The 26,414-nt window shown below is 44.9% G+C and overlaps 1 protein-coding gene, 1 long non-coding RNA gene and 5 other non-coding genes across 13 annotated transcripts; 1 reads left to right on the top strand and 6 right to left on the bottom strand.

The window, feature by feature from the left end:
* Positions 1–17: 17 nt before the first annotated feature.
* LOC133268662 (uncharacterized) lies at positions 18–4,212 on the bottom strand. Of its 2 annotated transcripts, XR_009743135.1 has the most exons (5): positions 3,857–4,212; positions 2,384–3,306; positions 1,986–2,017; positions 1,509–1,599; positions 18–960 (listed from the first exon to the last, which is right to left on the bottom strand). It is a non-coding gene; the product is annotated as an uncharacterized LOC133268662 (long non-coding RNA). The 2 variants fall into 2 exon arrangements; XR_009743134.1 differs by lacking the exon at positions 18–960 and having other exon boundaries at positions 1,286–1,599.
* On the bottom strand, positions 1,844–1,929 carry LOC133269108 (small nucleolar RNA snR60/Z15/Z230/Z193/J17). The gene has a single exon (XR_009743315.1). It is a non-coding gene; the product is annotated as a small nucleolar RNA snR60/Z15/Z230/Z193/J17 (small nucleolar RNA).
* LOC133269107 (small nucleolar RNA snR60/Z15/Z230/Z193/J17) lies at positions 2,098–2,178 on the bottom strand. Its single transcript, XR_009743314.1, has one exon. It is a non-coding gene; the product is annotated as a small nucleolar RNA snR60/Z15/Z230/Z193/J17 (small nucleolar RNA).
* On the bottom strand, positions 2,502–2,584 carry LOC133269094 (small nucleolar RNA SNORD24). Its single transcript, XR_009743301.1, has one exon. It is a non-coding gene; the product is annotated as a small nucleolar RNA SNORD24 (small nucleolar RNA).
* LOC133269062 (small nucleolar RNA SNORD75) lies at positions 2,811–2,877 on the bottom strand. Its single transcript, XR_009743282.1, has one exon. It is a non-coding gene; the product is annotated as a small nucleolar RNA SNORD75 (small nucleolar RNA).
* LOC133269106 (small nucleolar RNA SNORD74) lies at positions 3,602–3,679 on the bottom strand. Its single transcript, XR_009743313.1, has one exon. It is a non-coding gene; the product is annotated as a small nucleolar RNA SNORD74 (small nucleolar RNA).
* A 200-nt stretch (positions 4,213–4,412) lies between the features above and the next one.
* ZBTB37 (zinc finger and BTB domain containing 37) lies at positions 4,413–26,074 on the top strand. 6 transcript variants are annotated; one of them, XR_009743129.1, is made up of 7 exons: positions 4,413–4,577; positions 6,644–6,755; positions 8,215–9,164; positions 10,547–10,646; positions 12,890–17,242; positions 22,595–22,689; positions 24,331–26,074. XR_009743129.1 is itself a non-coding variant. In XM_061452066.1 (5 exons), the coding sequence occupies exons 1-5, from the start codon at positions 4,474–4,476 to the stop codon at positions 13,376–13,378; spliced, it is 1,755 nt and encodes a 584-aa protein (XP_061308050.1). In that variant the 5' UTR covers positions 4,413–4,473; the 3' UTR covers positions 13,379–21,185. The 6 variants fall into 6 exon arrangements, 1 of the variants encoding a protein (XP_061308050.1); XR_009743128.1 differs by having other exon boundaries at positions 22,595–23,629; XR_009743127.1 differs by having other exon boundaries at positions 12,890–15,645; positions 22,595–26,074.
* The last annotated feature ends 340 nt before the right edge of the window (positions 26,075–26,414 follow it).

Raw genomic sequence — 26,414 nt, 5'->3', positions numbered from 1 at the left:
TTCTCTTTTTTTCTTGGGGCAACTGAGAAACCACTTACCAAGTATGAATCATCTGTCATAAAGCATCCAGCAGTTTTCCCATTCTCAAATCTAGGATAAACCATTAGGAAAATGAAATGTCAGTCCAATATTTATGTTACTCCAGAGCCTCCTTAAGACTTCCAGAAACTATGTCTGTTACTGCTGGAATTATAACTATCTTAGTACTGTCTCTATTCAAAGTATGAGATTCAGTCCCTAGCACCTTGGGCAAGTGAACCTGCAGGCTGCCGGTAATCTGTGATCTACTGGTAGAGGCAAATCCTCAAGGAACCTTCTAAATGCTTCAGCTACACTGCTATTAGAGGCCAGCATTTAGTAGTAACTTCCCTATCACTCATCACACAGTTCTGACCAGTCACATGCATTTGCTGGCAACTTACTTTTGCTGGTAGACTACAACAGCACTACTTCACAGCTTTATCACAGCAGCCCTGGAACAAAGCAAAGCATTAGGACCAAGAACAAGCAAGCACATGAGAATCAAATCTAACCAGATGCCTGAAGTCAGATAGAGCTAATTGCAGACCTCCATGACTGAAGTCAAGGTACTTGCATCTCATCACACAGGCAGCTCACAAATTACTAGACAGCCATCTGCTGCTGTTTTAAAGCTAACACTGCAATGTGGAAGGCAAATGCACCAACAGTGCCATGTGAGCAACTTCAAGCTCACTGGCAGTGAGAGTTCAGCTACAAACAAACCTGTCAAGGCTGCACCTTGCCCAGCGGCTCTCCCCTTAAGCATCCTCCTGTTTTGGCCGAGATGGAAACAGCAGCCAACACTGGCCCCTTGTCCTGCACACATCACCCCCACCAAGCTTATATGCAATTGCATACTTTGTTCTAGAGGTTTTTTTTTATGCTAATATTCACAAAGTTAAAACAAGTACTTACATCGCAATGACAAACTCTGGAAGCCTGCAAAAGAAAATCTGCTATTAGATAAGGTCCAGCAGAAAGCTTTCACATGAGAACCGTTCCAATGAAATACTGTATCAGTGTTTAGTCACATTTTATCCTCATAGGGATCAGAGACCTGATTCAACATCATCTACAGTACACCACAACACTTCCACCCCGTTCCACAAAGAGTAATAAAGCCATCTCCCAGCACTCTCAATTCCAGAGACTGCTGAAATTGCAGACAGGAGCAAACCTTTGAATTGCAGATCTCAGTGGCATGAACTGCGTAAACATCTACATCCAGAAAAAAAACATTTCAAACACTCAATTCATAGCATCCACCAGTTAGCCTCATTGGGCCCATTTTAAAACAATTACTTAATGCTTTTTTTTGTGAAGCATAGGGGATCTGAAGGCACACTTAGGGTACTATTTGCTTCAGATTTTCCAGAAACAGAATGGGATTTCCAGACTCTTATTTCCAAAAGCAAACTCCCAAGTTCAAATGCAGCACAGCCAAATGCAGTATCCATCCAAAAGAAAAAAACATGGTTTTCAATTACCTTCAATTAGAAAGGCCTTGTCTTCACAAGCATTAGTAACAGGTGAAATATTCTCACACTGGAGGCACAGGTATCCTCCATCAAGGGCAGCCTGCAAAGCAACAAAATACTTGCAGAAGTTGCAACACTAACAGCAACCAGATCAACCAAGACTGTGTTACTGAAGCTGCAGATTTATTCTGCTGTATTTGTATTTAATTCCACAAGCATAGCCTACCCTTTATCCTTCTAAATTTTTTAGCTTCTGAAACAAATTTTCAAAACTCATCCGTGGAGCAAAAATGTGTTTCACCCTCAGCTATCCTCATGAACTGTGTAACAGCTTAAGGTGCAGAAGGCTGCATCAGCTAGGAGCGAAAGACAGTAACTGCATGATCACCATGAGTCATCTGCTGAACTATGCTGTCATCATACACAGCCTTCCACACATCTGCGACATAAATGAGCTTTCACAAATGCAGGGAATACATTATTTACCTTGCACAGTTTATAGCTTCATTTCCCAGTACCTGCAACAAAAGAAAAAACCCCATCAGATTCCCTCAGGCTTCATAGCCAAGCCGACGCCCCCCTAAGCAAAAGATCACAACAGACACTTCAGATAGGAGCGAAAGACAAAACTGTTCGTCACAGAATATTCTGCTGAACTATGCCATCATCACTGTATCTGCTTTGGAATAACAAACGAAACAATCAGTTCTTGTGACAGCTTTGAATAAATAAGCCACATAAACATTCAAGAGTTTGACTATTAGCAATTGTCAACCATTTCTGTGTATTAACAGAAATCAACCTGAAATATTTCCCCCATTTTACATTCCACCCTCTCCACAGCTCCATGGAAGGAACCCCTATGTAGACTACACATTTCTCACCAGATGATGTTTCTTCTGCAAGTCTTCTAAGTATATGACTCAAATACTGGAAGAAAAAAAAAAGCTTATCAATAGAACATTCTTAAGACAAAACATCAAGGGGAACGTTAAGTTGCTGTGCCTCAGAGGAAAAGTTATGGTGGTAAGAGTGCTCATCATTCTCTTGGTCAAGAGTAGCAAATAAGTGTCATCATTGTGGCACTGGAGGGAAAACTGAGAAAAGTCTGCCTATTAATGTTATTAGAACAAAAGATACTGCCTAGATAAGCAATCACAATTTCAGGCTGAATTTTTAATTTTTTTTTCTTACCTTTTGTAGTAGCATCAAGTTTCTTTATTCCACAGCAGATCTGAAAAAGACAGAAGTTTCAGACACCTGTAGAACTAAGGGAGACTATCTCTAGCAGTGACATCAAGCAGAGAAAAAAGCCTCAGCACAGAGTTTTCAGAAATCATTTCTGTCCACTACTCTTGTATTGAAACCATCATAGGCTCTGATTTAGTTAATATTAATTCTGATAGTCACACGTTTCTGAAACACGCATCAGGCAGTTTTCCTTAAACAGCAAGCTACTTATTGCTGTAAATAGTAGTAATGAAGAAAAAAGGCACCTAGGTCCTACTGTAGTTTGGGTACAGAATAATTACTGCTTCAGAAACAGCGGCCTAACAGCCACTTTCCAGTATAAAGAACTAGGTGATTTTTCCCAGTAGGAGAGCAAGGACTGCCTGAAGAAATACCACAGGCAATTACTGTATTACAAACACCACTCCTGTAGTTCCCTGACATATAAGAGTACTCCAGGCTAAGTTGCTGTAAGTGTACCTAACCATTTCTCAATTTAAACTTAATTTTAGACACAACACTTACCTGTTTCAAAGCTGTAAGAGGAAAATGGTGTAAGTAGTTGGTGCATCTTGAACTGAAAACAAGAAAGCATCCATTAGTTCTACTAAGAACCAATATACTCTGGAACTTTACTTGAGTAAAGCTCTTCCTAGTTCAATCTACATTTCAGCTCTTCGAAGAGACAAGGCCACAAAAATAATTACCAGACAGTGTTTTATAAGAACAGAATCACAAAATTTTTGTCATTTTCTACAGCTGCAATTTCAAAGTATAATCACCGAGCCAGTCCCACAGCCATGAACTTGGGCTGCTCAGAAAGGACCACATTCTGTTTCAGCCCTATCAGATATTTCACCGCACACTATTCCATGCCCAGCTCAGATACGTTGGCATTCATCACCCTCTCAGATGTCCCTACCAACATAGTTTTCATCACGTGCAGGCACATGGAAATCCAAGTAAGCTATTATACCACTTTTTTAACACGGGGCCTTTAATTCTAAAACTAAGGAACATTTCTTCTCTGTAACAGGCACATATCTCGCCATCATCTAGGTGCATTCCCTAGCGAAAAAGGTTCCCAAGAGAGAACACAACGCAAATGAGGCACCCTGAGCTGTTACCTCATGAAATCCGAGTGCAGGCCCCAGGCTCAGCTTCTCCGCAGCGCTCACATCCAGGCACCACCCAAACTCCCACACCGCCGCGGAACGATGGGCCTCAAGCCTGAAGCGCCACGGGACAGGGCTGGCCACCCCTTCCCCCGGCCCATATAGAGGCTCCATGGGACCGCGTCTCCCATATTACTGCTACCGAGGGCCCCCGCTACATGCTCACCCCTTTCCTAGGGCCGCCACGAGGCGGAGTCCCGCCAGAGCGTCCCCGCGGCCTAGGCCGCGGACCAGGCCCAGACTACCCAATCCACCGCCATCCTTCCCCGCTGGCGCCCATAGGGGATCAGGGCCCACACACAGGGCTTCCACACGGTCCACCGGAGCGGCGCGGGCCTACGCCAGGCGGAAAACAAACCCCACTCACCGGCACCAACGAGTAGCACCGCCCACGAGCCTCCGCGGCAGGCCGAAAAGACAGAGCTCGGCCTGCGCGCCCTTTATATACTAGCGGCGCCGGTCACGTGTGCACGGACCGGGGGGCGGTGCGCGGCCATCCCCCTCACGTAAGGAGGCGTGGCTGCGCGGGGCGTGGCGCGAGGCCGTGGCGCGGCGGCGGGCGGGGAGCGATGCGCGCCGCGGCCTCACGGGCGGGAATTTTCTTCCGGGGTGCGGCCCGCTCGGGGGGTTTCGCTTCCGGGACGGTGCTGCGGGCCCTTCCCACCCCCGCCAGGTAGGAACCGGCGCGGCGCGGACCCGGCGGGCCGGGCAGGGCCGGGCAGGGCCGGGCGGGGTGGGGCGGGGCGGGGCGGGGTGGGGCGGGGCGAGGGCCGAGCCCGCCCTGCCCGTGCGGCGCCGTCACGCCCGCGGGGGCCGGCGCAGGGGGCCGGGGAGCACGGCCGCGCCCCGCCACCGCCTCTCCTTCCCTTGGAGTCGCCGGTCTCCCGCCGGCGGGGTTCTTTTCTCCCCAGAGACCCCGCGACCCTCCCCGGGCTCTTTCCGTCCCCGCGGCCGGTGCTCTCCTCCGCGGGAGGAGAGCGGTGCGTTGTCAGCCCCACTGGCGGAGCGACGTGGGGAAGGTGCGACCAGCGGGATGAGGGGAGGGCGGGTTTCGGTCGTGCCTCTCCACGCACCCCAGGGTTCGGGCGTTCGGGCACCTCCCGGCAGCTGTCAGGGCTAAAAATGAACCGTAATCGCCTCGGGAGCAGAGGCCTGGAGTCATCACTTGTGAGAGATTCAGAGGGGGAAACCCGAACACTGTTAAATTTGCTCTTTTAGCTCAGGCGGGGAAGGATGAAAAAGGCAGCATCTCTCATCTCAATATAGAACTGATATTGTTTTCATCTTTACTAAGGTCGTATCGTAATTTGAAATTGGTCCAGTTGATCAGTTGTGATAAATCTCAGTCCCAAAAGCTGAGACTTTTCCATTCCACCTCCTCCTCTGTGCAGCTCCCCAGCTTGACAGTTTTCTGACAAAGAATACATTCAGAGTGAGCATCATCTGCTGCAGCTGGTCTGTCCCAGCTTTTCACAAGGGCCTGATGGGTGGAATTTTACTCCTGGTCTCGGTAGTTGCACTTGCTTCACAGGGTGAAAGGCGTTTTCTGATAAAAGTCAAAGCCTCAGCTGGTGACACTTTAAATTGTATTAAAAATAGATAAGTGTCTCAGTACGTTCTCTGTGAAGAGCACTGCTCAGCAGGAGATCCCACTCATCCTGCAGGCAAAGGCTGAGATGATGAACTTGCAGTCCAGCACCAGGAAAGACAAAACTTGAGATGTCATTGCACTGCTGGCTGAGGTGCATAAGCTTACGATTGACCCTGTACCCGGGAGGACAGAAACCATCTGCTGACAAAGCTGACCTGAGCAAAAAAGCTATATTCCCCTTCACCAGCCTATGACTGAGGTTGCCTACAAAGCGTATCATAAAATGTCACTTTCTTGATACTGAGGTGACTGAAGCTAGGTGGGTCCTTCTCTCCTGCCATCACCAGTGGATGGATTTTTTTTCCCTGCCTTTGGAGCAGAAGCTCACAAATACTTTTTCAGGCTCCCCTGGGAGCAGCTGACTTCTGACCGGGGCCCTACACAGCCACACTCAGCAGTTAAAATCTGATTATTATTTTTTTCCCTTCTCTTTCTGTATGTCCTGAGCTGAACCCCTGAGAAACGAATGGTCAGCCTCTGCCTCCCTCTGCCTCTTGCCTCGCCTCCGCTGGCAAGCCTTCCTGCGTGCTCACTGCCTCAGCGGGGTGTTTCACTTCGCCAGGGATGCCCACGTGCCTTTTCTTTGCCTGCTTTCCTTAAGAGAACGCTTTGGAGTTCACTGCTTTAGAAACTGGTGGTTTGAGAAGATTATGAGATTACAGGCTCTCCAGTCCTGTAAACATTTACACATGCTCGATGTGATTTTGGCTGTGTGAGTGTTCCTAATGGTGTAAATGAGACGGCTCATTTGAGGAAAACACTGAGTTGTGTAAATGCCGCGGGGTTAATGCCAGAGATACCAGCCCCTTAAGAGAGAAAATTACTTATTCAGGTTATTTGCGCCTCCATTTTTCGTTTTAATGACTATCTGTACAACACTGAGCAGACAGTGGGGAAAGATCAATTTGATAAGACTCAGTGTGTCTCTGTGGTTTGGGGTGGGACGTTGTGTAAACGGTTAGCTAGTCCTGCTGCTGTATTCTCCAGCAAAACAAAGTATGACGAAGCTTGATGTCCTCGATTGTGCTTGAGAGAGCCCTGTTCCTCTGTGTTACATATTTTCTTCCTTTTCTTTTTTCCTTCTAAAGGGGAAGGGGGCAAAAAAATTTCAGACCTTCTTACTACATCAGAAGAAAAAAGGAAGATAACAAGATAGCACCCCCATTTCCTCCCCTCTGCATGTTCCTCGTAACGTTACTGGTAAGACATCAGATTTTCTGTTTCACCTTGTTTTGTACATTTGAAGTTCTGCTCTTAATGTTGTTTTGGCATGGACTTTTTGTGGCTTTCATTGCTTCCTTCTAAAGATTGGGAAAGGGGAGAAGAAGCCTTGAGACATGGCACTGTTAAGCTGCACCTTGTGAAGTTTTGTGCACCACTGATCTCACCTGCCCCAGAGACATAGAGCCGTCCGGCCATTTAGTAGTCTCTTTGCATGACTTCACAAGATTGACAGGCTGTCCTGCAGCTTCAGGTTTAGTAACATACTTTGCCAAGTTTGCACAAAGTCTGCTTGGGCATGTGAGCATGCACTATCCTGCAGCATTCATAAATTAAAAACCAAAAACATCCTCCAAAGGCACACATGCTTTCCTGTCTGCTAGTCCTGGGATTCTGAGATTTCTCATACCAGGCACTATGAGCCTCGGTATTCCCAGCCTGCCTGGAATTATTTTGATATCTGCAGCACTCTGCTTAATGGACACTTGAGATTCCATCCAGCCTGGAAGCTGTTCATGCCATGAGTGGTCTTTAATAAATTTTATTTCCTTTTTTTTTTTCCTTTTCTTTTTAGGCGAGTTTACATCTAATTTTGGATCATTCTGAATTTTTACCATATATAGTCAGGGCTCCTTTTCAGACTTTGCCAAAATGAAATGTGATGATTATAGAAAAATGCATTATGGAAGGGGAAGTAGGAGAGCTAGTTTGTTAATACCCATTGTTTGTAAATTGTCTTTTACTGTGTGCAATATCTCAGTCTACACAAACACTAGCTTCTTTTGCCAGCGAGTCACTTGTGCCCAGTGGATGGTCTGATAAGTTGGTGCTTACAACTGGGTGCTGGTGTTTTTTTTTTCACTGTCCTGTTATATTTTTCTGCCTGTGGCAGAGACGGGACATATGATGAGTATCCTGGGTTTAATGATGTACTTAAGATGCCTTGAAGTCAAATATGTGCTGGTCAGCTTTTGAAAAATCTCAGGAGGATTTAGGTGCTGGTGTCTCCTTCCTGATTCTTACTCTACAAAGGAGGGATAACAATGTTACTTTCCTTTTTCAAAGTATTTAGAAGGTGCTAAGTATTTTAATCCATTATGCAATCAGTTGCCTATTTTTAGTATGTGAACCATTTTTAATGTTCTTTTTGCAATGCAAATGTGCTTTCACTGCGGCTGACAGAACAAGCTCTTTCGAGCACTTACACCACAGGGAATGGAGATCTGTAGGGGACTGGTTTAACATAACTCTTGTGAAAGGTGTTGTACAGCACATAAAGATCAGAGAACTGCTGCAAGGCGCTTGTAAATTAAATGGTGAGAAAGTTCTTTAAAAATTCCAATATTCCAAACTGCATGAAAGAATGTGAAAAATGTTTTAAATGCAAATGATAGACTAGTTCTATTAACAATGGTATTTCCCCCGCCCTTTCCAGTAGGGTTGTTCTCCTGCAACTGGGACAGCCATGGAGAAGAGTGGGAACATTCAGCTGGAGATTCCTGACTTCAGTAACTCTGTCCTGAGCCACCTGAATCAGTTACGCATGCAGGGTCGCCTGTGTGACATTGTGGTCAATGTGCAGGGGCAAGCTTTCCGTGCTCACAAGGTGGTACTGGCTGCCAGTTCGCCCTACTTCCGTGACCACATGTCCTTGAACGAAATGAGCACCGTTTCCATTTCTGTCATCAAGAACCCTTCTGTTTTTGAGCAGCTCCTTTCCTTTTGTTACACCGGTAGGATATGTCTGCAGCTGGCCGACATCATCAGTTATCTAACGGCCGCCAGTTTCTTGCAGATGCAGCACATCATAGACAAATGCACACAGATACTTGAGGGAATTCATTTCAAAATCAACGTGGCAGAGGTGGAAGTGGAATTGAGCCAGACCAGGACAAAGCATCAGGAGAGACCACCGGAGTCTCACCGGGTGACACCAAATCTCAACCGTTCTCTGAGCCCACGTCACAACACCCCAAAGGGGAGTCGTCTGGGCCAGGTTAGCACCGTGCTGGACATTCGGGAGCTCAGCCCACCTGAGGAGTCCACCAGCCCCCAGATAATTGAACAGAGTTCAGATGTGGAAGGCAGAGAGCCCATACTACGAATTAACAGAGCAGGACAGTGGTACGTTGAGACGGGAATGGGAGACCGCGGGGGACGGAGTGACGACGACGTCCGGGTGCTGGGAGGAGTGCGCATTAAAACCGAGAACCTGGAGGAGTGGCTTGGGGCAGAGCATCAGCCATCGGGAGAAGATGGGAGCAGTGCTGAGGAGGTCACTGCTATGGTGATCGACACCACAGGCCATGGATCGATGGGCCAAGAGGCTTATGCATTAGGATCCTCAGGTGCCAAAGTGGTCAGGCCAACCAGCAGTGAGATTGATAGGTGAGTTTTCTTTTAACTTAATTACTGACCTTGGCTGTAAGAGAAGATTATTCAAGATTTTCAGTTGGCTGGGTTGGAACTCATTTTGGAACATTTCCCCTTTCTATTTCCTGTGGCCATCTTAAGCATAAGTGCTGAAGGACTTTTTTTCCTGGTGTTAGGAAACGTATCCGGTTTGGGTTGTAGTATTTTCGCTGGGTAGTGATCAGACCAGCATCTCCAGGTACAGGCTAGCTTGGGGAGTTATTAGCACTGAGAGGTGCATAGGTTGGAATCTCTGCCTCTCGGTGTGTCAACCTAGGTGATTTTTGTCTAAAGAGCATGTTCGGTTCAGCCTCAGTAGGTACAGGGCTCAGCATCAGGATTAACAAGGTCACATACAATATCTGTTACGCAAAGTGTCATTGCAATGATGCCTTCTGGTCTGAAAATCTGGGGGTGGTTCTGTCTGAGAAACAAGCCGGTCACCAGCAGTAGGTCAAGAGGGCATTTTCTTCCTGGTGGTCCAGGGCAGCAATGGGTCGTGGGGTTACATCTTCTGAAGCAATTGAAGTGGGAAGTCCCCTCCACCTGTTTTAATTTATATGAAAGAGCAGAAAGCTTTGGTGGTGAAATCTACTGTGTTTTGATTCTCCATCCAGCTACTTCCTCTCCACTCCAGCATTTGTTTTCTTTCCCTTAGCTCAGACCAAAGAATGGATCTGATAAAGGGCAGATCTGTAATGTTCGGGGGGGTTGTGTTTGTCTTTTTTCCCTTCACATCTGCCTCTCTTCTAGATCAACCCCTCTGGTCCCATGGGGGAACAGCTACCTGGAAGTAGTGGATATTCTGTCGCTTATTGCTTAATAAATCAATGACTGGGAATGATCTTAAGCTGGGCCTTGGGAGAGTGATCCATTCCCAGTTCCTTAACTCTTTTCCATGGATCAGCTAGCCTTGAGCATCTCTTTTTGCACTGCAGCCAGTATCCGCTGTTTCCCACCTGGAGTCCATCACATCACTTTTCTTTCACACTTGGAAAGGGGAGGAGTGGGGATGGTGAATGAGGGGTACCCTTAGAGAAATGGTTTCTTCTCCTGTTGTCCAGTTCCTGAGTCACTGGGCCTGTATCAATTTACTTGCAATAGCAACTGAAAAGCTCTCTCTTACTCAACTGGAAGCCAAATGACTCAGTTTCGTTTTTCAGATGTTAAGACTGAAGCCGCAGACCAGTATGACTTGGTTTTTCCTTTATACTTGTGATGTTCCACCTCCTGTGTGTTAGCTGGTGAGGATGAAGAGATGCTATACAGGTGCCTCTATTGCTCACCTGTTGTTCTAAACACCATAGTGACCTGATGTCCATTAAAAACTCCATTTACACTCTTCCCACACCCCACAGATTTAGCCCTTCTGGCAGCATGGTTGCTGTGACTGAACGGTACAGATCAAAAAGTGAGTCTCCCGGGCGGATGGATGAGCCTAAGCAGCCCAGTTCCCAGGTAGGCAGATCAAGAAGTCTGCAAGTAAGTGTTGGCATTGAAGGTGAAGGGGACTGTTTTGTGATGAAGTGCTTAATATTTTGTATTTGCAAGTAATACTGTGTGTGAAACAAGGACCTTTTACTGTTGCAAAGGGTTTAGTTGCTCGCACTGAGAACGTATGCCGTCCGTATGTGATTTAAAGCTGATTTTGGCTGTCATTTGGGATTTTGGCCAGATACCTGGAAAACACAAGGAATTTATCTTGTTGTCTGAGAGCATAAATATCAACCCCCCTTCTGGGCAGGCCACCAAATCCTGAGGAGAAACCCTGATCTCCTGCAAAGTTGGATCTGCTCTAAAACACTGGCAGCAAATGCCTGAGCTGAGGGAGGAGGTGTTAGTTGGTCTGTGTGGAAGACTGAAGGGTGGCAAGCTGAACCTTTCCATGCTAGTACCAAACCCATTCCATAAAGTCCTCCAGGCACTACACGAATAAGCCTTTAGAGTGCAGTGTCGAAAGACTGTGGATTTGTACAGATGTCTTTGTCTCATCCCCAAGGGACTATGTTGCATAGCAGGATTTGCAACATAAAGTAGCTCTGAATTCTCTGCTTTCTTGAGGTATAGGCACAGTTTTGAGGGAGAGATATGCAGAAACACAGGAGAGCAGTGGGCTACAGGGTACAGCGAAGCGGCACACAGTGGTAATTCCTAATCTATTCCTAATAATTTTGTCTAATGTTTTGTTGCATGCAGTCAGTATCACAGTGCCACTGTAGTGCAAGTGTGTCACCCAGCACCATGTAGAATGACTTTTGTATGCCTGGCAGATAAGTAATGTGTCAGTTTGTAATCAAATGATTTTGCTAGAGGCAGGTGAGGAGTTACCAGGCTGCTTTGCCCTTGAGTAAGACCAAGTGAAGCAAGGGGAAAGAAATCATGATTCATGTCTGCTAACTTTGTAATACACTTCCATAAAACAAAAAATACCATTTTGTTCCTATTTTGCCTAAGCTTGTTTTGCGTCCTCAGAACACGTCTAGAAAATTTCAGGTCAAAGTAACCCTCCAAGGCAAATGTGACATACAAAGCAATTTTAGCTGTATGTGCAGAAAAGTTGCTATTAGTTATCCATTGTGAGATGGCCTCAAATGTAAAATGATAGGCTGCCGTGCACACAGGGAAGTTATCACCATCTTATACTCTTCTGGTATTGCATTATCAATGCTAAAAATAGTCTGTCCATGATCCCTGCCCAGTGGCAGTGGTAGAGTGGAAAGAAAGTACCATAGCCTTGGCATATCCTTTAGTCCTGAACGGTTTAGCAGTGTTTGTACAGCCAGATTCAACAGTGCCTGGCACAGTTACACTGCTGCTCACATGTGCACAGCCCTGGTTGCCGGAGGAGAGGTCCTCCTGCTGGTACACTGGTTGCTTGTCTGTGTTTGGCATTGTTGGGAATCAGCATAAGACTTGAGAGAGCAAATAGTGCATTCTCCAGCACAGAGGCATTCAGGAGACTGTTCGTGCTCGTTCTGAATACGATAGCCAGAAGTGGCTGCCCTAGCGCCTGAGCTCATGGTTCAGGGTTACCCTTGGCTGTTTGTCTTTCTGGCTTCAGAAAATAACAAGGAGCCAGCTTGCTGAGGGACTTGGGCCAGGCGTGCTAGCTGTCTGTGCTGCAGATCCTCCCCTGTAATGCCGTGGGGCTGGGATGGGTTACACAGCCATTGAGGCAAGCGTGATTCATTATAAAATGAATCCTGAATAAATACCTGTGTAAAATGACACCTGAAGAGTATAAGATATGATTTGTAATTTATTCCACCTTTGTTTTACTGCAAGCTCATCAATTAGCTTCTTTTTTTAACCTTAGTAAATAAACCAGAATGTGGTATACAGTATTCTAAACAAACTGGCCCATGTTCAAAAAATGTAACATGTATTGACACACTGGATCCACAATTCTATTGGTGGCTGCGCGCCCTCCTGGCAGGGGCTGTTCTTCCCTGGATCTAGAGAATGACTTGGCAGAAGGGGCCGCCATAGCAGAGGTTTCTAATTGATTGCTCATTTGTCTTCAGCCCCAAGGCTCCAGTTAAGCACTTAAATATGTGCTTGAGGTTGAAGACATTAGTGGTGCTGACTTCGAGGTTTGGCACATGCTTCAATGCCTTATTGGCTGGACTGGGGCCTGATCTTCTTTTCTGCAGTCTGTTTTATGCTGCTTGTTATTTAAATCTCCGTTGTTTCCTTCACAGGGGGAGGAATCAGCCATGCTGGGAGTGAGCGGTTATGTGGAATATCTCCGAGAGCAGGAGGTTTCAGAGCGCTGGTTCCGGTACAACCCACGGCTCACTTGTATTTACTGCGCCAAATCCTTCAACCAGAAAGGCAGCCTGGATCGGCACATGCGTCTCCACATGGGCATCACACCTTTTGTCTGCCGCATGTGTGGGAAGAAGTACACCCGCAAGGATCAGCTGGAGTATCACATCCGCAAGCACACAGGCAACAAGCCCTTTCATTGCCATGTCTGTGGCAAAAGCTTCCCTTTCCAGGCCATCCTCAACCAGCACTTTCGCAAGAACCACCCTGGCTGTATGCCTCTGGAGGGGCCTCACAGCATCTCCCCTGAGACCACGGTCACGTCTCGGGGGCAGGCGGAAGAAGAATCTCCTCCACAGGAGGAGGCTGTCGCTGTTGTGGAGACGGCACAGGGATCTGTGTCCACCACTGGGCCAGATTGAAACACAGCTGCAGAGTCTGGGGAGAAAGGACTGTCTTCCCATTTCTGGCTCTAAAGTACCCGGCAGGCTGGTACTGTAATTAGTGCAATGCCACCACTGGACAGAAGGAAGCTCCCAAGATGTTGCCAAAATAGAAAAATCTTTCTCTCTCTCTCTCTCTCTCTTTCTCTTTCTCTCACACACCCCCACACACACACGTAGAGTGTTGAAAGTTTTTCTCCCTTATTCCTCCTCCTCTTGGAGAAAAACAGAACAACTGTGTCAATCAACTTCTTATTCAGGGATCGACAGGATTTTACATTTTTTTAATGTTCCATAGTGATCTGAGACGAGCAGTCATTTGTATTTCTCAACAGCATTTTGGCCTAGCAGCTGGGGCCCGCTGGCAATGCTGGCATCAGCCATGCAGACCCAGTGGGCCTAGTGTGCAGGGCTGTTCTTTGCCATATCTGCTGGTCCAGCTCAAGGGGGGATCAGGGGTAAGATGCCATTGCCTTTCTCCCTTCCCCAGGTAGCTGCCATGTTAAAGAAAACAAAAAGACTGTCCTGGTGGAACCTGCCTTGCCCGAGTGCATTTTCCCTGTCTTATTTTTGGTGTGTCTCTTTACATTTTTACTTAAACTATTATTTTAGGGCTCTTGGCTTGCCCCTTCCAGGCGTGTGGCCTCAAAGCCCCTTGTTAAAAGTGGGCATGACTATAAAGCAGTATTCTAGAGGTCAGCAAAATTTTAAGCGCTTCGGCTACTGAAAGTGAAATTTAGCAGCTCTGAGGTTTGCATTAGACTCTGATGCATTGGGAGAAGGGTTGGAGGGGTCTTTCTGAGGAGGTTGTCCTTTGCTGTTGCTGATCTGGAGAGTTCAGAGCACTCTGACGTCCTGACTGGTGCCTGCTTCAGGTGTTGCCGAGCGTTAGGAAGAGTTTTTCAGGACTGGCTGAATTGCGGAGTTAGAGGCTGGCTACCAAAGTCGTCCTTCACCCCTACTCCTCCCTCAATACGCACTTGATCTTTTATAACAGCAATATGGTATACTGAAATACTATTGTCCCAGCCAAGCAATCCTGGGTGGTTGCTTTTAAATGTGTTTCTACAAACCAGTTTGATAACTTTTTTATCAATGAAGTGCAAAAAGAAAAAAAAAAAACTATTTCCTTGTAACAGTTCAGGAAACTTTAAAGTGAATGGTTCCTAGAGCAATCACAACTCTGTCCTCTTGCATGGACTTAAACTTTTGTATTCTAAGCAGTTCTGATGTTTAGAGCAAGTTTAGGCCGGAGAGACATGCCTGCGTTGTGTATTGTAGGTGTTTGCACGTGCTTACGTGTTTCATAAATGGAAAAGCATGGGACAGGTAAATAAGTGCAAATATCTTGACATCTTTTGAAGAAGTCTTTTAAAAAATATGCAATACTCTAAGAGTTTTCTCTGGTTCTGATGCTGAGTTGTTCATGATGCAGGGGGGAAATGAGCAACAAGTTGCGCAGATGGGGTTTGGGAGAGGATGTTTGGTTTAAGGAGCTCTTTTGAGGGTGTATAATGTGTACAATAAGGAAGGATGAAGTTCTGATCCTTAAGTTGATGGGAGGAACAGAGACATTGAAAAAGAAATACACTTCATCTTGCTTGGGCAAAGCAAGCCTGGCAAGCAGTTAGAGCATGGGCTTGGCAGGCAGGAGGAGACTTACCAAGTGAAAATAAAGCTTGCCTGCAGGCTGACTGCACAACTTTGGGCACATGGAAACATCTCCAGCCCTTGCTTTCCCCATCTGAAAATTGGAACACAGGATCATTTTCCTGCCCCTTTAGAGGGATGAATTTGGAGAAGGGTAATGTATTCTTGCCTCACTTCATATATTTTTCTCTTTTATAAGTGACGGCTCTTACTGTTCCTCCCATGTCTCTCCAAAATCAGATGTGGTTGTAATGGACTTGTGTGGGGGGAAGAGAAAGGCTTAGTGCCAGGATCATGTGTAACAGGGATGTGCTGCTAAGAGAGGAACCTTTGCAGGTGTTCTTAGCTGAGCATCTGGAAAGTACAATTTCCTTGCCCATTTCAAAGAGGAAAAATTGTATTTCATCTCCATTTTTCTTCTGTCCCTTCTTCCTCCTCTCTTGTCATGTGCATCGTCACACAGTGAATGGTTTTCTAAGCGGCCACCTGAGGGACCAGCCCCACTGGGTTTCCTGTCGAAGGTCAAACAGGATTGTACCGAAACAGTAAGGTTGCCAGAGAGCAGTCACAGAAGAGGAGATAAGAGGGTGGCTAAGGTAGGTTTCATTGCAATCGAGGTGTGGGGAGGAGCGGAGACGTGCCGAGTATGCTGCTTTAGTCATAGCTTTTGAAATTACCAAAAATCAAAAAGAAAAAAGTTAAAAACTTTGAAATCCTATCCTGTTCACACTAGAAAGCATCAAAAGTTACTTTTAGTTGCTTAAAAGATTTAAGTGTTTTAAAATAGAAGTTTTAAAAGAATACTACCAAACTATAAAAACATAAAATTATTTATATACATATATTATATATAAATATAATGGAAAAGTTTCCCTGCTAAGCTTGCTGTGAAGAGAAGGGTGAAGGTGCAGTAATTGCTACACAAGCAACATTTTTCTGAAACAGATGGCAACCAATCCATCAAAGCATAATGCTGAAGGGCTGACATAAAATGGTGAATGCCTTTATTTATTTGGCACAGCTTTGAGTTTCTTTAGCAGGTTTTTGTTTTACTGTATCGATACTGTGAACGGAAGAGCATCCCAAGAGTCCAGGATGCCAGTGGTGCATTCTGTTTTGCTGATTCACTACTTTCAATTGGCCTGGTGAAAACCATGGAATCGGTCCTTCATATTACACTAGGCTAGTCTGAAAACAAAGCTTGTGAAAGGTTTTTATTTCTTTTTCTTTTATGGGTTGGGTGGGATTTTTCGTTTGGGGTTTTTTTGGTGCAAAGGTTGCCACTGTATAAATGATCATTTCTGATTGCATGCAAAAGAGCCAATATTCTTGCCTGGGCCTCACTGAGGTGAAGTTTATAGCTTGTAGCTAGAGTCAGTATAAGGTATGGTAGTGGGAATCATTTTAATATTATTTCTGTACCTTTAATGGATGTGTATGTGTATGTATGTGTGGGAATCATGGTGTTTCTAGTGTTTTCTTGAACAGTGCTGAAAGCAGTTTAGGCCCATCCGTGCTAGGAGATGGAACCAGTTCAGAAGGAATTGTTTATTAAACTTTTCTTTCAGTGGCTGACTTCCTCAGTGCAGATAAGGCCAAGGTTCAAGAAAAAAAGGGGGTGGAGGTTGTATACGGTATGAGAAAACCTCATGTGAAATTTCTGGCAGTGGAGCTGCTTTCCATAACAAAATGATAACCGTCTTCTGTTGCCTCTCCACTGGCACACTTTTGTAGCTCTTTACAGTTGCATCAAAGCTGTAGAGAATCACATGCCAACTTTCCAAGTGTAAATGCTTCTGTGATGGGTTGAGGCACAGCTTTGCATTTCCACGTCTAGCTGCAGCTTTTTCCCCTCTGCTAAAACTGTGATTTCAACTGTGATTTAAGGAGGATGTGAAGAGAACTCTGTCATATTTTAATACCTCTGTGTGTAACATTTCTGTCCGCTTCAGAGTTAGGGCTTACTAACCCATTTGTTTGCTTGCCTCAGGCAACAGGGGGAACACACTCTATTTCTGCAGTTTTGTTTCTTGGAGGAGAACACATTTCTTAGTTCTTTGCTGTGTCAGAGAAACCTTTCAAATGTGAATCATTGTGGTTATCTCCTTAAGCCTGCAGAAAGCCCTGGTGCCAAGTCACAGCATAGTGATGTGACGGTTGCCGTGGCCATTCCCTGCTGCTGCCAGGCTCCCTGTGAATAGCTGTGAAAATAGCAAGAATTGTGTTAATACTGTGCTGCTGCTTTGGGGAAAAGCTAAATCTCATCCTCTCAGGAGGATGACTGATGTGAAGCTGGGAAAGGGAAAAAGCAGAAGGTCTTTTTGCTGTCTTACAGTGGGAGTGTGTGAAAGCAAACTATGCTTCTTATTTCCAGCAGCTAGTTAGAGAGGGATGAGCGAGGAGGCTTTATGAAATGTGAATTTATAACAGGAGGCTGAGAACACACTTAAAGCCGCTTAATAAGATCCCAGGATATCAGCCTGGTCAGAGCAGCCAATGTAGAAGGGCAGGCCGTCACTTGTCCTCCCAGCATTGTCTGGCCATCAGGTTCAGTCCTTTGACTTACCCACATCTTTCCTACAATATTTTCAAGCTGTGATTTAACTTCCAGAAGTTTGGGTGGCTGAAGGGCAGGAAGAATAGAAAGTGTTTTGTATCTCTGCTGCTGTTTTAATTCCAGCTGAGGTCAGTAGCAGCTGCCTCTGTTCCTATCTGACAGCTCTTCAGAGCTGAAATTGCATTTGGAACAAGCTGTGATCTTGCTGTGAAGCATAGCGGAGCAGGCTTGGTGGGGAGGGTACAGAGCCCTCTGAGATCAAGAGCAGATCTCCCTGCCTGTCCTGCTCTTGTTCTGTGACAGCTAGGTGACTGTTTCAGGGAAACACACTTCCCACACCTTTATGCAATAGTACTGTCACTTAAAAGTTTGATGCCCATTTCAGTAGATGATTCTAAGCAGTCTGGTCTTCCAGCAGAATCCTTTTGCTGTCTTCAGGTGATGCAACCCTAATAATGCATTTCCAAGAGCAGAGTTGTAGCTTTTATTTGTTGTTGACTTCATCTCTCCTTCAGAGCCAAATGCATAAATAAAAAGACACCTGAAAAGGTGCAGTTTATTTGGGTGGAAGGTAGCATGTGAGGTAGACAGTCATGCGTCTTTAAAACCAACAAAAATTGGCACCCCTTAAACTTGTTATTTCAACTTTATAAAAATTCTACTCTTTGATGCATAACATGCTTGCCTTACCAGCATCCAGGTGTTTCTGCAGATGAGTAACACCAAATGCTGTTCTTGCTCTACCGGAAATATTTTGGGATGGGAGAATTCAAGGAGCTGTAATTCAGGAGACTTCTAATTTTTGTCAAGGTGTGGGCTCTGAGTTTCCCCTGGGAGCTGAGCCCATAGCCAGGACTACAGTCAGAAAGTTTGGAGTCTTCCAATGGAGCTGCCACTGACTGCCAGCATAGCCTCATCTCAGAGATGAGCATTATGTGTATCACAGGGTGAGATCCATGCACAGAGCTTTGACGTCTTCAGTGAAAGGTCCTAAAGAGGAGCCAGTTATCTTTATGTCAATTGTTATCATTCAAAGCATATTTTAATATAATACATACATATGTATGTATATGCATTTATATATAAATATATATATTTGTAACCAAATAAAAGCTAGACCTATGCAAATGCTACTAGCTGCTGCTTGAAACTAATGTCTACCAGAACATTTTGGAATAGATTTGGAGTAGATTTGTTGGGTTTTGTTGGTGGTTCTGTTGTTCGTTTTGTTTTTCAATAAAATGCAGCAGACCAAAGTTTTGCTGCAGTTAGTCTTACTAGAAATTTAGGTTGTTCTTAATCTGGAGCCCACTCGAATGGGTTATAAAATTATCTGAAGAGTCCTACCATCTCTAAATAATTTCTCTCTGCCTTGATATTATTGCTGAAAGACTTTCTTTTGTGAAACATAGGTAAACACAGAGGCTGAGACTAGGAGAGACTGAATGTGATGTTTGGGAGATAACTAGAAGAGAAGTAGAATCAAGAAGAGACTGGGAACGTTTTCTTTTGGATGTAGGATTGCATTGGCTTCAAGGAATCTTCCTCTGTGTGAAAATGTCACTGAGATAGAGGCAGTGATTGAAGCATCTCTGGGTTGAATTCTGGTCCCGGTGGAGGTACCAGAAATCTTCCCACTGAATCTGATGGTACCAGAGTTTAGTCTGCTGGGAGAAATTTCATGTGGTTTCGACCATTTCTTTGTGTCAGATCCAATCTTTGCTTTTAGGATTAACTACAATATATCCAGCTGTAATCTTCAGTGCCCTTTGACTTTCTATTCCTGGTACTGTAGAAAATTCAGGTTTCCTGTAACATTATCCTTATCCCAACTGTGAACAAGTTACTACTGCTTCTTATAATTTATTGTCTTTCTGTTCCTGAACGTCTGTGTGATTGAGCTGTTCACCAGCACCACCTTCCAATGCTTCATGAGCTTTTATGCACAGGGAATTGTTGCAATGCTTAGGTTGACCATGCTAGTTGGAAGAGTAGAAGCCTTTGGAAAACGACTTCTGCTTCCTCTAGCTGTCATTAGGGAGTGCACACACACATATCTGTATATACATATATATGTATACATATATAAAGTATTTCAATATAAACTCATTTAGCATTATTCTTATTTAATTTATATTTTAATCCAATTGTAAACCAAAGTATTACAGCTTGTGAAGTGATGTGTCTCAGAAATAGGAGGAGACTTTTTAGACAGGAGCTCTGAAAGAACTTTGCTGACAAAAGCGCAGATACGAATAAGACTTAAGAACTCGTGCTGCTGAATCCTAGAGATTTGCATCCTTGGAAGGATTTCAGACCTACTAGGTTAAGTTTGATGGTGGGAAGGCAGTGTGGGTTACCATTTTAAAACAATGTTTTGGGGCTTTTTTTGTCATCCAGTATTACTTGGTATTTGAGGAATTGCTACAAGAGCAGTATGGCGGGGCATCTGATTGAAATGAGGCGAGTGGTTAAAGCATGGTTAAAGCTAAGAAAGCGATGCCGTGTAGTCTCATTTGCTTCTTGTGTCTTTCGATCACAGATCTGGATGGGGTTGTGCCATGTTCAGCTTCGGGCATCTCCATGCTCCCTTCTCGAACATCCCTGTAGGGAGCTGCTCAGGTGGTAGTTTGAGTGAGTGCATTAAAAGCACAACTCGGTGGTGTTTCTACTGCTGGGCTTTTCATCAGAATCACTCTGGAGTCTCTGCCATCCTCCTGTGCCTGGTCACAAAACCTGGGGTTTCTGCCCTGCCTCTTGAACTGGGATCCTTTAAGGAAGCACAGGGACTTGCCTGCTAGAATGCCTCAAGGAAATACCCTGTAAGGGAAAGTATGGCAGGAATTTAGGTGTGGGTTTGCTGTATGTGCTCTAACATGGATCTAAAGTGATTTTCTGTGGTCTTCTGCCTGACCCTTCCTTGTAAATGCAGGCTTTGGATGGATTTTTGTAAACATGCATAGAAAAGATGGGACAGGCTGTTTCAGTGCTACCACTGCTTCTGCCTGTGTCCCCTTTAGCTCACTGTTTCTTGCTGTAGTATCTGATAAGGGTTGGAGCTGAGAGGTGTTTGTTAAGATGGAGTATAGTGGGCACCAGACCAGGTGCTCCTGGGCCTTGGCTCATCTGTGCTGTCAGAGCAACTAAAGCTCTGAACCCATGAGGCAGGGTTCAGGGCCTTCTTAAGACTTGGGAGATTGCAGAGTTTTCCAAAGTACTGAATGGTTTTGTAGGAAAATAATTATGTTCTGGCAAGCCTAGAAATAAAAAGGGAGAAGAAAGCAAATCAGACTGTACTCTGGCAAACTGAAGCTAGAGAGAGGAAGCCACACAAACAGCCACTGATGTATTTAGTGTCTAATTTATAGTTCTAGAAAACCAGACACTGCTATTTACTGATATCTAGAAGTGGTTGGGGTTTTTTTTTAGTGACTTCTGTGGAGGTGCACGTTCTGCTGTCACCAATGGGATGAAAAAATGGGTTCAATATAAAATCTTGCTGATTCTTCTGTGCCAGGGCGTAAGTGCCTTTCCAAGGAATTAACAAACACTAAGAACAAATTCACCTCTTAAGTCTCCTGCAAGTCCCTCATAATGAGCAGAGTGATGATCCACCTACTTTTATTGATCAAATACGTTCATTTAATACTCCCCAGTAGGATTAGTGTATACTTGCAGCTCATGGTATATCACTGCGACCCACTCCCAGTACAAATTTTAGCTACTAAATCTAGCAAATGTAAAAAGACTGTAAGCTAATATATTTGTAATTGTAGTCACCAGGTACTGTAGGTTGAGTACAAGACCCCTTCTGTGCCATGTGCTGTGCCAGTGCATAAAAACATCATCTGTCACATCAAATTCCTTTTGATTGAGGCATCCTGTAAGCAACCTCAGTGCAAAGGTGCTTCTCAGGGCAGCTATCAGAAGAAGTTGGTCTGATTCCAGCAGCAGATCCCATCCAGCTGCTGTGTCAAATAGCAGTTGCTCTGATAAACTGAGTAAAAGAAAAAGGGAAAGCAGGATAAGGAGAAGAGAGGTACCTTAGACCAAGTGCTGGCTGCTGATTGAGCAGAAAAGGGTTATTTGGTTGAGGCAGTGGTCTTTATGTGGAATTTCTGTCATTTTTTTATTCAAATAACTTTCCATAACTTTTTTTTTTCCCCACCAAAAATTTCCCAAGTTGATTATGTAGTACCATCAGTGTCAGTATGGTGCATCCAGTGACTCCTGAGTGTTTAGTGGGTTGGTGATACTTTAGCTGGAGGCTTTGGGTGAGTGAGTTATGAATGCAGGCTGCTGGCTGTCTTTCCATATAATCGTTCTGATGGCTTTATGATACAGACCAAAAATGCTTTTTGTTTTAAAGCTTTAATCCTTTTCATGGAAATGTTGAAGAAAATCTTAACTGGAGAGTGAGCTACTTTTGTTCTGTTTAGTTAAATTCTCATCCGGCATCAGCATGTTATCTAAGAACTATTTCTCTTACACCCACAAGTAGCACATTATAGGACTCTGCAGATCACAGAAGGTTTAAAACCTGTGGCTGTAGGAGGTGATGTTTGTAACATGGTTTTCATGCTGTCATAGACGTTGGGAGGAATGAGATAGGGTCTTTGCAGAGGTCCGGTCTCTGTCGCACTGTGGATGGAGTCACTGAGCACAGGTGCCTGCTTGCAAGGGGCTTCGAGGTTAAAGGTACAGCTGGAATTTTCCTCAGAGATTTTCTTTGTGGCTTCCCACTGCATGAGTGCTTCAGGAGCGGACAACAGACTGCTGCCTTCAGCATCAGGAACACAGTCAGCATCGAGGCTATGTCAGGACCCTGTGCGGGAATCTTAGGAGGGGAATTGTGCACCTTCAGAACCAGAAAGTTGAACTTTTCAAAGGCTTTTGTGAACGAGGAGTTAAGCCTGCTTTTGGCAGGGTGGTGGAGCAGGCCTGGGGGTTTTGGCTGTTAACATGTATTCAGATCCTTGTTTTTGCAGGGTGAGATGGGCCATTTCAGAAATCTGGGCAAGGAAAAGTGGTAGCATTTGAACCCTGTGTTCTCATTCCAGCTTTGCATCGAGAACCACACCAGGTATGTGGATACCATCGATGGGGTGGAGGGGGAGTTGCGCAGATGATGCAGCGAGGCTGGGAGTTGTATGTGTTACATCAGGGGCTGCTAAGTGCCCCATGCCAAAGCTGCTCCAGGTAAAACCTGGCAACTGTGGAGATGAGTAGGATGGTGAAGTGTTCCCCAAAATTGGTCTGAGCTGCGCTGGTCAAGCTTGTAGGGTATTAGCTTTCTAATGAGCTGGTGATAAGTGTTGGGAGGGCAATAGGACACATTTCACTGTAAGCTACTTGCACGGTATTTCTGCTGAGCCATGGGGCTGTGTTGTACCAGCACAGCCCTGCACAAGCTCCCCTTGCTTATCCCCTATTGCTGCACACAGCATCAGTGGAGCTTGCCAAGCTGAAACTCTCTCCCTGGCAATAAGAGGGTGTATACCTGCAAAACATGGCACAGGCAGGGAAGCAGAGCAGTGTGGGAATTGTGCCCCAACTAGAGCCAAGACCTTTTAGCCCTGGGGGCAGACAGCTGGAGACCTGTCACTGAGGGAAGGGGCTCAGGTTTTCTTGTTAGCTAGAGGGAAGTTACCATGTCTGCTGGAAAAAAGCTGCATGTGTGGTCTGGGGTAATTCTGGCTAGGAAGCCAGTTATATTACTGGTTCTATTGCAGCAGCAGAATAACTAACAAAATACTTGATTTTGCTAAAAAAAAAAAAAAAAAAGCTGTTACTTCTAATCTGGTGATGGTGACCTGCTTACATAATGTAGTGTGTGATTCACATCACACCTCTTACACAGCTGGTTTTATTTCCCCACCTTAGAAGTGGTGGCAAATCTCACTACAGCCACAGACTCATTGAAGTCTGTACATGGAGAGAGGCCCTTTTCCTCTATACTGCTGAGCCCTGTAAAGGATTCAGTCTTCAAAAGAATGGAAAACAGCAGCACTTCAACCACACAGGTTAGCCAGACTTTCTTTAGATAGCCAGGGACACACCATCTGGTTCTTTCTAGCCTGAAGCATTTATTGTAGGAGGGAAGAAATCTGCAAAGTGCAAACAGAAATAGTGAGAAAAGGAGGTTGGCTTAGCAAGGAGTGGGGAGACACCAGAAATAGGAAGAGGACTTGTCTGTCTCCAGCAGTGGCTGGGGCTATTGGCACTGGAAACCAACAGGAGGCGTGGGCAGAATAGGTGAAACAGCATCAAAGCGTTATTGGGAAGAAGCATGCAGGTGTGTCTAGCATGTTGTAGATGCTGTGGGCAGGGAAATGCTGGTTTTAGAACCTGCGTATGTTCAGGAGCATGCAGGAAACCCTTCTGCCTTGAGAGACAAACATGCAAAGACGCATACACTGTCCTGAAATCATAAAGCTGAGTAGCACCAGTGTTTTCCATGCTGGAACTGTGAATGGTAACGAAGGAAAATGAGTCAGTCCCTTGTGGAGGCAAATTTACTGTGCAGATTTCAGAAACTCCATTGGAATGAACTCAGGGGTGGCAAGTGAGGACTGGAAATGGGTAGTACCAGACAGATTTCAAAGTGCCATTTTCTGAATGTTAGGTTTTCTAGCCTGTGTTTAAGCTGTCAAAGACTGAAATTTGCTTTTGTTTCAGTGCTATCATCTCCTTTACCTACATAATTTCTTCTATTTAAACTCAGCAGCCACGAGGAGGGTGCAGAGAAGATGGAGCCAAACTCTCCTCAAAGGCACGTGGTAGAAGAAGGGGCAGCAGTAGGCAGAAATTTATACAAGGGGGATTCAGGTTAGCAATTCTAAGACATTTTTTCACCATGAGTATAGCCAAACAGTGTTGGAACAAGGCCTCCCACCCTCCCTTATTTTGGACTTTTCTGTTACTCCTCTGGTGTATAAAATATTGCTCCACCTCCTGCTACACTGCATAATACATAACAAGGGATAGAGAGTGTTATCCTACCAGTGCATTTCCAGTTACTTTTGGGTTTTTTTCATTTATCAATGTTTAATCCATGAAATAGCATCCTGTGTGCCACAGTCTATGGAGAAATCCAGCTGCTCCCCAGGAGTGAGTGCAGCCTCCAGGTTCCTGTTTCCATTAGACTACACCAAGCTGTATTTCTTTTTGTTACTTTGTTTTAGTATTATCATGTAAAAATGGGCAGCTTTAATGGGCTTCCTAGTTCATATCAGTTAAGCTTTTGAAACATATTCAGGTATCTCTTAAATACTGCTGTGTAAGTTCCTTATTTAATCTGACATATTCCAGTTTATTATTTTACTGCAGTTATCTAAGGCAGTACTTAAAAAAAAACAGTGCATTCGTTTTTTGCAGACTGTCAGCTATTTTAAGCCTCCAGCTTTACTTAGTTTTTGTCAATGTACTTAACCCCCTCTCCCCCTCAGATCTATGGTCGTCTTCATTATTTTTATGTTGTAGTGAAGCTTATTTATTTAAAAACTCCTCTTATCTTTGCAGTCAGACCTAATACTATTGGCTCTGAAACTGTGAAACTAACTAGAAATGAAAAATGAAGCTAGATTGATTAGCTCTGCTGCCGGTTGTAGAATGGAAAAAGTAGCAGCATAAAAGGAGAAGAATACAGTTAACATTACTCAGTCTGGGGCGGGGAGAGGAATCGCAAGACTATGGCTGAGAAATTTCTTGGAAATTAGTTTTAACCTGACGATGTTACTTTGCTGGTTGCCCATTTGGTCAAGTTTAAAAGCTGTTTCTTGAGACCGAGAAGCTTGTCTGGGGTCTGTTCATTCATTTATGTGTCTAGGGCATTGGTTTGATGTGGGAGGTTGTGCTCCCGTGACGTTCTGTTCTTAGAGTTTACATGTCTAAGGAAACTCTGTGGATTACTGTGAAGCTTTTATTTAATACTTCACTGCATGTAAATTGGTAACTGAACATAGTTCTTGGCTTAAAGAGGTGAGGGCTGGTGGGGAGGAGGAAGGTGCCATTTTGTCACGGGGGCCGGCAGTGCAATTCTCCCTGTGACAGCTTTGATTTTGGCAAGAGGTGTGAAGCCTCGTCACCCCTGCGGCTGTGTCCTTGTCCACAGGGTGCTTTCAATCAGCTGCACCCATGCCAGAGTCAAGATGAATTAGTCTTAAGTGCTCTCTAAAAACACGGAGATGTTTGTTTGCACAGGCTGAGGGCAAACCGGATCTCTGATGGAGATGCAGGGAATGATGTTGTAGGTGGTGCACAGGTACTTTTCTCATGTGTTAGAAGGTTTCCTAAACCAGGGTTATGCTCTTGTGGGGAGCAGCCCATGTGGAGGGCAGGTGAATTCTGGATGGAGAGTAGAATTTTGTCATACCCTTTGCTTGAGACTAACTCCTTTTGTCTCCCCTGAAGCACTTGCCTGGACAGAAAGCTGACATGCAACAGCTTCCAGGGCCACACTGTAACAGGGCAAGAAGCAAAAGGGGAGTGTTGTCATTCAAATAATGCATGTTTCTTTGTGTTCGTGTATGTAAAATTGCTAACAGTTAAGAGATAGGATTACTCTCACCAAGGGGTGCAAGAGTAATCCTTCTTGGTGGTAAAACGGGGACTTTTCTGAATAAGCTCGTTTAAAAGCTGAGTTAGAAAGAGAATAATATGCAGCCGTATGTTCGTGTAGTAATGTATTCCTCACCTTGTGCCCCAGGCCTACAGGGAGGGTTAGTGAAGGACAAGAGAAGCCTGTATCGGAGGTTAGCTCACAGGAATGAAAGCAAGCTATTCAAAGTACTGCTTTTGTCTGAGAAG

Source organism: Pezoporus flaviventris, unplaced genomic scaffold (assembly GCF_033815535.1).
Source record: "Pezoporus flaviventris isolate CSIRO_AGI_PZ_B2104156 unplaced genomic scaffold, CSIRO_AGI_Pfla_v1 ptg000013l, whole genome shotgun sequence".
NCBI lineage: Eukaryota > Metazoa > Chordata > Aves > Psittaciformes > Psittacidae > Pezoporus > Pezoporus flaviventris.
Note: the sequence above shows the minus strand (reverse complement) of the source record. Positions and strands in the feature narration are given on the sequence as shown.